Source organism: Petaurus breviceps, unplaced genomic scaffold (assembly GCF_028583685.1).
Source record: "Petaurus breviceps papuanus isolate PSGF00001 unplaced genomic scaffold, PetGlider_PUasm1.0 90823, whole genome shotgun sequence".
Lineage (NCBI taxonomy): Eukaryota > Metazoa > Chordata > Mammalia > Diprotodontia > Petauridae > Petaurus > Petaurus breviceps.
In genome coordinates, this window is record NW_027187352.1 from 3,271,423 (window position 1) to 3,286,367 (window position 14,945).

At 36.7% G+C, this 14,945-nt stretch overlaps 1 protein-coding gene across 1 annotated transcript in view; it reads right to left on the reverse strand.

Moving 5' to 3' along the window:
- Positions 1-518: 518 nt before the first annotated feature.
- PGM2L1 (phosphoglucomutase 2 like 1) overlaps positions 519-14,945 on the reverse strand; it is an 89,689-nt gene continuing 75,262 nt past the window's right edge. Inside the window, exons 13-14 of the mRNA XM_069070838.1 lie at positions 10,455-10,588; positions 519-9,096 (exon numbers count right to left, since the gene is read on the reverse strand). Of these exons, the coding sequence (XP_068926939.1) occupies positions 8,994-9,096; positions 10,455-10,588 (237 nt within the window). The 3' untranslated portion in view covers positions 519-8,993. The remainder of the gene's footprint in view (positions 9,097-10,454; positions 10,589-14,945) is intronic.

Below are 14,945 nucleotides of genomic sequence, written 5' to 3' on the forward strand. Positions count from 1 at the left end.
AAAGCAGGGAACTGAGGCCCAATAAAATGACATGATTAGTACAAAACATCGTAGCTAGTTAGTAGCAATGGTAGGGCTAGATAGAATCCAAGCTTCCTGAGTCCTAATTCCTTACTATTAGACATAAAGAACTTTGAAAGTCATTCTTATTTCTGAGACAGTTTTAGATCCAAGTCTGAATTCTGGCTCCGCCACTCATAAATTGGGTCACTGGGGTTGCCACTTCTCTAAATTTCAGTTTCCTTGCCTGTAGAAAAGGGACGATTCTATTGTTTTATTCACCTCACAGGGCTGTTGTTAAACTACAAAGCATGATATAACTGTGCCCTGTTAAGGATTTCCTGACACTATATTAGGAACACTATACTATCTCAAACCTCAAAGGAGGTTTGAGAATATGTGCCTTAGTGTTTTAAGTAGATATTCAGTACCTTACAACTGCACCACCTGGGAAGATACAAATATTTAAGTTAGTGCTAACAAAACCAAAACAAATAAGAACAAAGAACTCAAACATATGGAAGCTATTATGAAGAGAATGGTTTATTACTAACAGCACTTTATTCATCTAAAACCACGAAAATAATCCATACACAAATGCTTAGGAAAAAGTGCAAATTTTCACAAGCAATATTTATAACACACTCTGGTCTCACAATAGGAAAATCATCTGCAACAAAGAAGGTATTGACCTGATGGAGTTAAGGTGGCCTAAAAACAGTCACAATTCTAATTTTAGACTCCTGGGTACAAACCTTTATCATCACATACCTAATAAAGAAAATAACATTTCATTTGCAACAGTGCATGTAATCCCCCAACCTTCAACAGAATAAAGCAAAGAGGGGGTGTGTGCGGTTATGCCTGGAAGAACGTTCAGGGTGCTTTGTAAACATTACCCATATTTCACCTCTCTCAGTTTGAGCACACCTCATCAGATACATCACTTTCTATAACTAGGTTAAAAACAGAAGTTCAAATAAGTTTTGACACCCTTGGGAGGGTATGCCAGCAGACTTCCTAAGGGAATTCCTTATGGGATCAATTCTGTAACTCCATTAGCAACTGAATCTTCACCCACTTCACCCTTAAAATGTAAATTGTAGGAGTGTTAATACCTCTCACTGAATACTGATGATGAAATGTACTTTTCAGATCACCCAGTACAGTTCTCTCATTTCACAGTGGAAGAAAGTGAGGCCCAGGTGGGAGAATTAATTTGTCCATAAAGCAGATCCAGAACTAGAACCCAGGTCTCTTGATGCCTAATGTCTTTCCATCACAGTTTACTCAGGAAGAGGTCTTAACATTATGCAGATCTATACAAGTCATTTTTTCTCTGGTTGCTAAGACATTTCTAAACCCAACAATCACACTCAGCCTCTGAGTGAGCTTCTCAGATGATACTTTGGGTGTATGTAGAATCTTTGAAGCTAAGCTTGAGTTTATTCAGTTGCACAAACAGAGGCAAAGCTCTCTCCTAAATGCTGCGGAACTGGGAGTTAGCAGGTGTTACAGCAGAAACTCCTTGAACTTAAGAGTCAAAGGACCAACCAAATCCCCTTTCTAGTACTTGCCCAAGAATGCCCAGCTAGCAGTTTACTTTATCTTTCCGAGCCTGTTTCTTAATATATAAAATGAAGATATTTGTCCTGCCTATTTCATAGTTATTGAGATAATAAAATTACTGAAATAATAAAAGATCATGTGCATAAAGTACTCTGTAAACAATAAAGCACTATATAAATATAAGCCATTTAATCATTAGAGCTGCATATAGTAGGCTTTAAAGATACTGTGCCATCATCCAAATAGGAATGGAAAGGCAGCATGGTATAATGGAAGGAGCAATGGACTTGGAGCCAGAAAACTAGGGCTCATGGCTCTGACATTGAACTGTGTGACTTTGGTCAATTTTCTCTAGGCCTTCAAAAAAATGTATTTCTAAGCTTTATTTCATTTCTCTAAGCCTCAGTTCTTCAATTATAAAAACAAGGAAGATAATTCTAGTTCTACCTACCTTGCACTGACAGGAATATTCTATTCTCTACACACAAAAAGAAACTGAATATAGATATGGGGATGCTTAGTAAGTGTCATTTGAATAAATTTGGCAAAGAGAATACTTATTGCTTTTAATTTCTACAAGTGTTATTACAATCAGTTAAATAATGGTAAAAGATTAGGAAGTTAATTAGTTGATAAATTTATCAAACTACTGTTAAGTAAATTCAATCCACACCTAAAAACCTACGCATCCTAGAGATCAGGGATATATATATATACACATATGTTTCTGAAGTGGCACCTTACATGCTTCAATAACTTAATGCAACTTTAATATTGAATGCCATGGGGATACTGGGAACAGAAGTAGGAGGATTCCTTAAGAGTTCAGTCTGCCCACCCTCATTTGAATATGAAGAAAGCAAGGCCCAAGAGGTGAAGAGACTTGACCACAGTCACAATGCAAGTTAGAGGCAAGACAAGAACATGTTTTGAGGCTCACAGTCCAATGCAGGGGTGGGGAACCTACGACATCGAAGCCACATGTGGTCCTCTACATCTTCAAGTGCGGCCCTTTGACTGAATCCAAACCTCACAGAACAAATCTTTTTATTGATGGGATTTGTTCTATGAAGTTTGGATTCAGACAAATGGCTGCACTTGAGGCCCTAAAGGCCATATGTGATGTTGAGGTTGCAGGTTTCCAACCCCTGGTCCAATGACTTTCCATTATGTCACCCTGTTTCTAGTACTGAAACTAAAAAGAGGAAGAAAGCTTGCTGACCAAGATAACAAAGTAGTGACTTTTGAAGTAAACATTAATTTTTGAAAACTAAGACAGATAGGGGTTATGAGTATAGCTGTGCTGTTTAGATAGGAAGACAGAACAATTCTCTGACTTCTGGCTTTTTCTAGTTGTCCAATACTTTAAGACAAAGAACAAAGGTTTATTACGAATATTTTAAAATCCTTGGATGAACAGCAGTGAAAAAAACCAAACTAACTAAAAATCAAATGTTCAAATAGTCATTGGTTTGGGTGAAAACAATTGTTTCACTGTCAGCTTCTCAAAACCATCTCCCAAAACACAAATTTCAAAAAATTCATAATAAATGAACAGCATTCAAATGAACCCAAATGAGTTTTGAACAGGTTCAGTTTTTTGCCTCCACACTTTTTTTTGGTGGTAACAAAACAAACAGTCCACAAATGAACTCCATCAGTAAGGTAATCGGATGGTAGCTTTTCACAGTCACAAAATAGCAGAACTGGAGGGAAGAAAAAGGGTAGAAAAGGGCAAAAGGAAACTTTATGTGGATGTTTTAAGCATTATCAACATGAGTAGAAAACATTTGTAGCAAACATTTTTAGTAACACTTCACAGAGTAATTAATTTTCAAAATTATGTCCTCTAGTTAAAAATGATGTTGTTTCATTGATCATTGACATATTCCAGAAATACATACAATCTGCCTAAGAAACAAGGGTCCATTTCTTGAAATAACATATTCCTAAGCCTCCAATTTCTCAAACTTTCTGGATTTGCCAAAGTTCCTACATCTATATGGTAAATATTTTATGTGTAAAAACAAACAAAACAAAAAGCTCTGGGCATTCCTTAAAATGGAAAGGACTGTGTTCAGGTCATTATAGATAGGATGAAGGAAAAGCGGAGTCTAAGAATATCTTTATTATACTGGTTGCTGCCTTTTTTTTTTTTTTTTGCCTTTTGGAGGGTAATTGGGGTTAAGTAACTTGCCCAAGGTTACATGGCTAGTATTTTTGTGTGGGTGTTAAGTGTCTCAGGCTGGAACCCGAACTCGGATTCTCCCGACTCCAGGGCCGGCGCTTTACTCACTGCGCCACCTAGCCGCCCCCGGTTGCTGCCTTTCTTACTCAACTTTGGGAAAATATATGATATTATCTTCTTCTAAATTCAGAATGAAACTCAATTATCAATTTATTTGGACTTTGAAACACAAACTTTTGTTTAAACCCACCAAAAATGTCTGAAGGAATTATAAGTTAGTATAAGGAGTTCATATTCCCATCTCCAGGAAATCTCAAATCAGAAGAAAAGCCTTCAAGAGTCTGCCATGTTCTCTTCACACATTCTAAATGTTCAACAATCCATGTTAGGAAGTTCCTCCACCTTAACTTAAACATCTCAGACCTTAACTCAGACTCAGAATGAAAAGGACCTGAGAAGAGATCTAATCCAAATCTCTCTTTTTAAATATGAGGAAACTGAGGCCTAGAGAAGGAAAGGGAAGTGATTTGCCCAGTTTGTGTAGCTCCCCTGCTACTTTTCCATCACCTTGTCTCCTCTTGCTCTGCATTCCCAGGAAATGGAGAACAACCAGTCATCCTTCTCAGTTCAAGTGCTGCTTTCCTTTGGAGGACTAATTAAATTACCCTTCGGTCTTCTCTGAGGTTGGAGGATCAGGATTCCTTTAATCTTTTCTCATGGGTCTTAATTCCAAATCCATTTATTTTTTAATTATCTTCCTCCTATATTTATCATCCTTCCCAAGTTCTTTACTTTGCTGCTGTGACTGGATGGAGCCTGACACAATAATCGGGTCTACCAAATACAAGAGAGGAGTTCTCTCTCATTCCCTGCTCTTTATCTTATTGATATTTGCTCTTTAAAGCAGTCAGCAGTAGGTTCGATTTTAGTTTTTCCATTATAACTCCAGGACAAGACACATCACCTGTCGGTCCTCAAGTTTTTTCATTTTAGAAATGGAGTTAAATTACTGTCACAAAGTTGTTGTGAGCAAAATACTTTGCAAACTACAGAGCAAATGTAAATTAATACAGGTTCCTTATCACTAAAAGTGTCCGGGGCTATAGCAGAGGCTCTTAACCTAAAGTTAACCTTAGTTCAAAATATAATACGCACACATATACAAATAAATTGTATTTCTATATAACTGATTTCCTTTGTAACTGAATGTATTTCATTTTATGCATTTAAAAGCATCATTCTGACATGTTGTCCATACTTTTCACCAGGCTGCCAAAGGAATCCAGGACACAAAAGAGGTTAAAAAGTCCTGGGCTAAATGATCACTTGTCAAAGATGTTGAAGAAGAGATTTTTGAGGTATGTATTAAACTAAAGGCCCTTGGAAATCCTTTCTACCTCAGATTCTGTAACTATTATTATTCACCTTTCTTCTATTACTGTGATTCTGTACTGGTCTAAACATAATCTGAACTGTCCTCCCACAAATCTGGCTTGAATAAACCATAATTGTAGCCTCTTATTGGTGGTTTTTTTTTTTTTTGGTATGTAAGTACCTACATATGCATATATTCACACAATCTTCTCCCTTTCAAAAGAGTATGGTCTATATTCAAATTAATATTTTTGTGCTCTGTTTACACACAACCTCTCACTTTCATCTTGTTTTTGTGTTTTAACTACTTACTGTTCTTCTAAAAATGTACATCCCTCTCTATACTGGCCTGATGGGCCTTTCTGGCACCTTGTCCAATTAATTTTTTAAAATTAACTTAAAAAATTTATGTCCCCCAACAAAGAACTCTGAATCTCTTTCCCAAATTTCTGAGAAGCCTCAAAACTTTCTATCTTCCACAAACTAATGCAAATCTATCCCTGTTCTATCTTCTATGTTGGAAGAGAAAATGTTAAAAATATTGGGCTAAAGTACTAGGTCTGTATAACTGAGTCTGCAGTGTTTAAACCTGACACTTTAGCCCATTGTACAGCTACACACAAGCCTTAGGATCCCCACAATTTAAAGCCAGATCGAATCTCAGATTAACTCTTCATTTGACACATAAATTTCTCCTGCAATATACAGGACAAGGGTTCTTCAGTTTTGGGAAACTTACCCCTCTTAAAGGGCACAGCACTGCATTATTTGACAGAGAAAATCGTTAGGAAATTCTTCCTTATATTAGGTCAAACTCTACCTCCCTGTAAACTCCATACACTGGTTCTAGTTCTCACCTGAGTCAACATGAACATATCCAATCATTATTTTTACTGACAATCCTCCAAATATATGAAGCTAGAAATCATACAGGTCTTCTCTTTGTTAACCCTGAATCTATACTCTTTGAGAATATTTTGAAAGATTCATGTAAGTTAAGTAAATCTAGAGGCAGCATAGTGTACTAGTTTGGAAGACCTGGTAAAGTCCTGTCACAAATTAGCCGTGTGACCACAAAGCAACTCACTTAACCTCTTAATGTCCCAGGCAACTTTCTAAGACTAAGCCATACATGAGATGTTGATTATTTGGGGGATCAGGTAGGGGTGGGGATTTCCACATCAGGAGATTTCTCCATACAAATAAAAATAACAGGACTTGTAAACAAGATAAAGCAAAAGAATAATGTTGAAAATATTCAGTTCTGGAAATAATAATCCAAGCAGCAAAGATTTTTCACCTTGAATTCAATGTTACTTGTCAAGTGGCCAAATAAAATTGTTTTCTTCCTTTCAGAATGAAAAGGGTAGAAAAGGGCAAAAGGGAACTTTACGTGGATGTTTTAATCATCCTTTCAGAATGAAACATACAATGTGGCTTTAATGACTGAAGGAGACAACCCATCTTTTTTAGCTTCATTCTATTTTGTAGACACTTAAAACACAGATTTTTACTACAAAAAAAATAATATTGATCATATGGGTTCCTGTGCAACAAAGATAATCTCCTACATTACAATATACATTCATAGAGCCAAACAAAAATTTACGAGTTTTTTCCTATTTAGTGCAAAGCCTTTGTCAACATCAATTATACACAAAAAATGTGGTTCTCTTTATATATGGTTACTTGCCTTTATGCAAGTCATCCATGCTCCAGCTTCAAGGACAGGATTGGGGAGAGGTAAAGGGGAAACAAATAAACCTTTTTTTTTCACACTAGTAGCTAAACAATAACTGAGCTCAATTAAATGTGAACAGATGTAACAACTTCCACTGGAACCATGATTTTACTTGACCAGACTGGTTGGGTAGTAATGTGTTGGGTCACTGAAATCCTATCAGCTGTTTCCTCTTACTTGAGGGCTTTAACATCCAAGGAACTTTTACCCTTGTTACTTTGCATTCTTTATGAGATAACTATCCTGTATGTATAACTGTGAGTAGTCCAAGGGGGCACTAAGCAAACTAATCAATAAAATGGAATTTTTTTTTCCTTTTCAAAGTTTTTCACAAGAGTGTTTAATCAACTAACCAAGGGCAATTTTGTAAAGATACAGCTCTATAGAATGAAAGCAAATTGTCTCCTCAACAGAAAGGCTGGAGAAATCAACCTGATTCCAAAGTAAATATTCAAAGAATTTTTGATAACTGTCCAGTAATATTGTTTCATAATACTTCACTTATCTGTATTTGGTTCAGCATTAAGACCCACGTGTCAGCTTTTAAAGGGTAGCAACTACATTGTTACATGTGGTATTTCCACGCTGTTTAGTATTTAAATACTGAAACAAGACAGAAGGAAAACTTGCCATTCAAGGTGAAAGAGTAGTGACTTATTTTCTAGTAACCAACTGAAGACTAAAAACCCCTCTTTAACTATATTTGAAAACTAAGTTAGAGATATCTGGGGGTGCCCAACTGGGCCACTGAAAGGCAGGACAGAAGAGTCCCTATCATCTTCCCACTTAAATACTTTATGCCTGTAAAACCTTTAAGAGATAATTACGAAGAGGAAATGAAGTTTAAAAATTACTTTCAAATTCTCTGTGTTGGCTAAATAGTAGTGTTCACAAAAAAAAAGGGATGAAATAAAATATTAAATAATAACTGGTCTGGATTAGGACAACTTTCTCCACACTGATTTTTTTAAGGAATCTTGGAAAACAAGTGAATTTCAAAGAAGCCATAATAAATTAACACACTACCCAAAAACCCCATTAACATAATTATCTTTACCACAGTAGATGAAGCTCCTTAAAAAGATCTGGTTGGAGCTCCATCTCTATCACAATTCTCCTTGCAAACAGTGACATTGAATTTTAACATGGAAATTCCTAACAATAGTAGTATATAATGTAAGACCTGCTTCTTTGAAGATCTTATGTGATATTTTTAAAAACACCTTAACTAATCGAGAAAGTAGGTCAAGCACCTTTGCCATCTGGAAGAACTGTACAAAAAAGGCAAAGTGCTGACCACTATTTTTATATATACACACTCTCATGTTCAATGGCCCCTGTTTGGGAGGGAAAATATAACTAGAAGCTGTGGGGACATTATCTCAGCTCACACCAAAGCCCTTGGAAGGCACTGAGAGATTTGTCAAAAACGAAGCTTCCCAAGAGAGTTGTCACTACTGTTTGATAAACATTAGTATTTTTAAGATACACATAAGAAAAGTACAACTGAAAAAGAGCACCTGAAATAAAGGTGCTAAAACCGTATACCATAACACCATCTTGCCTAATCTAGATATTGTAACTACTCTACTTTAACATACTTGTAAATGAAGACCCCTCACAGTGCCAGAGGGGTACTAAAGAAGCTGTGCCGTATTCTCACCAACATGATGCTTTATTCCCCTAAATAACTTGACAACCACGAACAATATTTGAAACATTTAACTAATTTTTGTCTGAACTGTACTAGACACAGATGACACACAAAAAATAAACCTAATCAAATTACAAGAGGAAAATTCACTCCTGCATGACCTCTACAGAGCTCTTCAAGTCGAAGGCTGGAGAAAGTATCTTTTTAATGCTCAGTGTATGTGACTTTTGGTCAAAATAACTGAAAATCTCAATTATTTAACTTGCTTTCAAATGTAAGTCTCTTTTTCAAGCTTATGCAACTTGGCTAAATAAGGTGACAAAAAAGATCCTGCTTCATTACAGCTTTTAAAGGAGTGAGTTCTAAAAGAAACAAACGTACACAAGATCAAGGTTAGATGTAGGTCTTGGATCTTCTGTTCCATTTGACAGTGCAACGAGCTATTTGCAGAGCAACAGCCTAGATGTCTAAGCAGATCGCCAGATCAGTCCATTCTTACTGGGCTCCAGAAAATTCTCAATCAGAGCATCAATGAGTTTCTTCAGTTCTTCTTCCAGTAAGGCAATATCACTGAGGGAAAAACAAATTAAAAGCTTAGACACATTATAACTCAAAACGTTATCACAGTTCCTCAAGGGTCCATGATTTCATCCATGTCAGGAATTGTAGGCAAATGCCCTCAGAAGACTATTCAGTGAGGTGCTGTGGCCAAAAAAACCTCATCTGATGGCCAAGCTTCTGGGGATGTGCCTTTTTGTATGCAGCCTGGGCCTTCAGCTAACAACATAGTCCATTGCTGAGCCCATGCTCAAAGCCTTTTCAGCTTCACAGGACCTGCCAAAACTTTTGTTCTCCTGGCATAGCCTTCAAAACCTTTGTAAGATGAGGCTTCAGAAAAGGAATTTAACAAAAGAACTTGCAGCTTTAAAAGTAAAAATTAAATTAAAAATCCTTCCCAAATAAAAAAATTCAAATGGACTTAGACCCGCTGAAATAATAACAGTTTACAACTACACAACTGCTATTTATTACTTTTTAAATATAAAGTTCTTTATAAAAAGTCTCATCACAATATTCCTGTGAGATAGTATAAGTATTACTATGTGCATATTAAAAACGAGAAAACTGAGGTTCAAGTAAATTAACTGATAACACTGACTCTGAAGACGTATTAGGTTAAATACTTGACTCTCTGTTGAGGAAAAAAAGTAGGTTTCTGTAAGGACCAAAGAATCTTGGTAGGTTAAAAAGGTTTTAGATGGAATAAAGTAAAAGAATTTTCCTAGGTCAGGTGACTTAGTGATGCAAAATAAAAATAACAGGAACTCGAATATACTGGGATCCTGGAATTAGCCTTATACCCTAGTACATAACGTTTGAAGAACATACCATTCAAATGTTATAGAAAAATATGATAAAATCTGAAATCTCCACAGTTAGTAGACAAGGTGTAACTGCCAAATGATGAAAAAGGGATGAGTGCTAATTGATGTACCCAGTATAATGCAACCTCCTTTAGGGCAGGAACTGTCTCGCTTTCATATTTATATCCTAGAGACTAGCACGGTCCCGGGCACAAAGTAAACGATTAATAAATGCTTGCTGATTGTCAAGACAAGAGTATGATATGTTCAAAGGAACAATGGATGCAATCAGGTGACCTGATTCTGGTTTTACCAAATCCCAGCTTGAGCAAATCACCACTTCTTACTTAGCACCACCTCTTGGCACTTCATCTGTAAAATGGGGATAGCAATATTTGCACTCACAGGAACAAGAAAAAACTCTTTTAAAACTGTGAAGTGAGTAAACTCATTGGCAAATAGAAAATAGAAAACTATTGACCTTAGTGTGCTAAGAGATGCAGAGTTTATTTCTTATAACTTGGCAAAGTCATAAACGCCCTCATGTTAAGATTCAGCTCTCACCTCTGGTCAGGGGATGCACACATCTCGGCATAATACTTTATCTTTGGTTCAGTTCCACTTGTCCGTAGTGTAGCCACACAGCCGTTTTGAAAGGTGAATGTAATCATTTGGCTGCTTTTGCTCACAGGCAGCACCTACATATAAGAGCAAAGGCAGGTGAACCCCTAACGAGTGTCCTTTCTTCTTGTCCTCATGCACTGCACTTCACCTGAATCAATAACATTACTAAATTCACCTAACATTTACTAAGTGCTTACCTCATCCCAGGTTTTGTGCTCAGGGCTGGGGATAAAAAAATCACACAAGATACAGTCACAGTATTCAAGAAGTTTACACCCTACTGGTAAAAGGAAAATAAATTCTAATCATATTAGAATGTGACCAAGAGGACAGAAAAGTATGAAAAGATGCCTTTTCAAAGGCATCATTGTTTCCCCAAATTCAAAACTCCCTTATCTCTGTGACATGTCTAAGTGGAAAGAATATTTGCTAACTGAGCTGCCAAGTAGCTACACTAACATCACTATCTTCTGTCTCGTGTGTTAATACTTTATACTTTGATAGATACATGAATCTGCTAGTGTGGTAACTCCATAATACAGACCAAAACCCTTTCATGCCTTTTTAGCCTATAAAATTCTTGTCCATGTCCTCCATAGAGGATCTAACTCAGGGCACTGGAGACCTGCATTTAATTCTTTTAATATTTGAGGGTACCAATGTGCCCCTCTGCCCATCCTTCTATAATCTCTCATTCTTACTACATGGCTAAACTAAACCACCTCATGCATGTCCCTGGTCATGTCTTATAGGCTGTGTCTCATTCAAAAGCCACTGCCAGAAATAGGCAGTACTCTACTGGTGCCCATGATATAACTTCCCCCTTTATTTCTTTGGATTCTTTGTTTTTCCTTTGAAGCACACCTTCCATTCTTTCCATGAACATTCTCCTGATTAAACCTAATTTCTTCTGTATACATTTGGTCAGATCCAGTCATTCTTCTCAAACTTTTCTCACATACCTCATGGGGTACTAAGATAGTAGGGTCCAAATTTAGTTTTCCATGATCATCTCTGATGAAGACAGATGACTAGACATGCTGGCAGACCAGTTTTATTTCATATTTATTTTTTCTCTTTCAGATTTCACCTTCAAATACTCTTTCAGTAATCTGGTTTTACTGGATCTCATGCCACACTCTATACACAGACTCCTTCTTTACTCAGCAGCTTTTTGCTGTTTTATGAAGCAAGGATGTTCATGATCTTTATTCTTCACTAATGTTTTGCAAGTGAGCTTGTACTCTAAACCAGTGGTAGTCTCAGCTGCCAAATCTCTCCACTTGACAAAGAGATCAAATGTCTGCTAGTCCATATAGTTTTGGTCTCTTATGATAACTATTTTACATCAGCTATATTTTTCTACAGTCAATTTTCTTTACTTCTGTCCACTTTCAACTTCTGACAATTTGCTAATAAACTTGAAGCTGCTACAAGTGAACATGTCTTCTCATGTTTACACTTTCATTCAATTTAGCATTTACTTTGACATTTGCTCTAACTGGTTGATAATTTGACTACACAAAGACAACTGATTCTGAAATGACTGCAATATCTATGACATGTTAGTAAAATTAATTCTCTGTAATGTTGAATTAACCAACAAGTATTTATTGGTTGCAAGGTGTTAGTAGTAAACACCTATTATATACTAGGCACAGGAGATAAAACATAAGGAATGAAACAATTCCTACTTGCAATGAACTTATAATGTAATGGTGGAGACAAGTACATACAAAATGCATACAGCATCAATATCAAGTTGATAAACATAAAAATACACCAAGTAGTTAAATACAAGGTAGTTGGGGGTGGGGGTAACCAGTAGTTAGAGAAGAGATCGTAAATGTTTTCATGCAGAGAAGAGACTTTATGAGGCAGAAGTAAGGAGGCAAAATTTTCCAAGCATGAAGGCATATTACCAGTGCAAAAATACAGAGCCTAGAGACAGAGTATTGTGCATAAAGAACAGAGAAAAAGCCAATTTGATTATATCAAAGAATAGTGGGAAAGATGGAGAATAATGTCCAGTAAAAATGGGAAGGTCAGCTGGGCTTCAGTTGTGAAGGGCTTTAAAACCTCAACAGAAGAGTTTATATTTTATCCTAGAAACAAGCCAATGTAGTTGTCTGAGTAGAAGAGTCACAAGGTCAGATCTGTATTTAAGGAGGATTTCTCTGGTAGCAGAGTATAGAATAGTCTGGTGTGGGGAGAGATTTGAAGCAGGGGGAACAATTAGAAGACTGATGCAATAATCTAGGAGAGGTGATGAGGGTTTGATCTAAGGTAGTAGCTGTGTAAGTGGAGAGAAGGTGCTAGAATTTGAAAGATGTGAAAATACAAGCAGCAAGATTTGGCAAATGACTGGATATGTGGAGTAATAGAGAGTAGAGAATTCAGAACAATGCTGAGATTCCAAACCGTGGTGGTGCTTTCAAAAGAAATTGTTTAGTCTGGAGGATGGGAGAACTTAAGGGGAAAGACAATGAATTCTGTTTTTGACACATTAAGTTTAAGATATCTCTTGGACATCCAGTTTGAAATGTCCAATAGGCAACTGGTGACGTGGGACTGAAAATATGACAAGAGACTTGGACTAGATATATAGATCTGGGAGTCACTGGAATAGAGATAATTAAGCCTATAGAAATTAGTGAAGTTACAGTCAGAAAGGTAGAAGGAAAACCAGGAAAGAATATCCAGGAGGAAAATGTGGTCAACAGTGGAAAGAACAGTTTTAGTTGAATGATAAGGTCAGAAGCTAGATTGCAAAGGGTGGAACGGCGGAGAAGGAAGTGGAGACAGCAAACATAGACAATGTTTTCCAGGAGTTTGGCTGAAAAGGGGCGGGGGGGAGATTTAGGATCATAGTTTGAGGGGGCAACAGAGTCTAAGTGGAGGTTTTTTAAGGACAGGAGACTTTGGTATGTTTTAAAGCAGTAGGGAAGAAAACTAGTTGATAGGGAGAAGCTGAATATGAGTAAGAAAGGATACTGAAGGTGATAAACATATCAAACACTTCCTGATTTTCTTGAATATAGTCTACAAACTTAAGTATCTTTCCATCTTTTGATTCTGAATAATATTTTCCAAATTTTTTTCATGGTGGGCTATTTGCTTTTGCTTATCATGACCAATGAAAACTGAGAAGACTAATGATGATGTTTCTTGTTGTCTTTGGGCACACCATGAAACCAACTCTTCCCACTTTTTAACTTGACTCTCAGAGGGGAATCTGTGAGCCACTTTTCCAATTAGCTACAAATTCATGACACCTGGCTTCATTTATAGCAAGAATGTCAATATAGGGGGCTCACTTTGAGAAGTGTTCTGTGATTTGATCTGGATTCTGGGAAGCCGTTGTCCAGAGCCCCCCAGCTTTGAAAAACCCAGATGTTGAAACCCAGATGTTGATTTGGTATGGATGTAATGGTTGGACAGTTTGGAAAGCTGTCTACTTGATCTGTTTCTGTCTTGATAATTCTGCCTGTATACTTTGAAGTTCAGGGTGCTGACCTTTTCCCCCTGAACAAGGTAAACGATATATGTTTGACTGATTAAAGTAAGCTTGTTAACCCCAAAACAAAACAAAACAAAAACAAACAAACAAAAAAAAGAATGTCAATATATATGTGATTCAGTTCCTATAGTCTATTATCAAGTGAATGGCAATTACACAAAGATCTCATACTGAATACACAATTAATTAAATTAATTCTTATAGATCATTTAAGATCTAAGTCTCTGCACACCCCCTGCCATATCATGACAATCATCTGAGAAGTAGAAGAAGGTCAATCATATAGTACTAAGGGATATTTTATATTTATGGCCATAGGATGGAGTTCTGCGGCCAAAAAAAAAAAATCACCTGTTTGGAAAGGTAAGCCTTTGTCTACTCAGCTAACCAGGCCGTCTAAACTACAGGAAATTTGTCACCAGTCCTGTACCTGAAGTCATGTTAGTATGGCAGGTCTTTCTAGAGCTTCAATTCTTCCAAAACAAAAGACCTTCTCTACATCATCATAAAAGCAAAATCAAAGTACATACACAAACACAGGGACTTTATGCTAGAGCACATTTGGTTCTAAGTCCCAATCAACATCTAATATCAACTCTCAGGTTGTACAACACTATGCTTTCTGAAGTTTCCTAATTAAAGTAAAATGAAGCTCCTGTTTTTGAGAATTTCATTTTCTCAGGGAAAACCTAGATGAGCCAATGTCTATAAATAGAACAGAGAATTAAGGAGAACCTAGCATGAATCCACCTAAACAGCAGTGTGATCTAGTATAAACAAGTACAGAATTGGAAAGTGAATACTGGGTTCAAGGCCCAGTTCTGCTGGTTATTGCCTGACTTTAAGCAGGTCACCTGATCTGTTTCCTAAGATGTCTTACAAGAAATACCACAGAATCTCCCAGTTGGAAG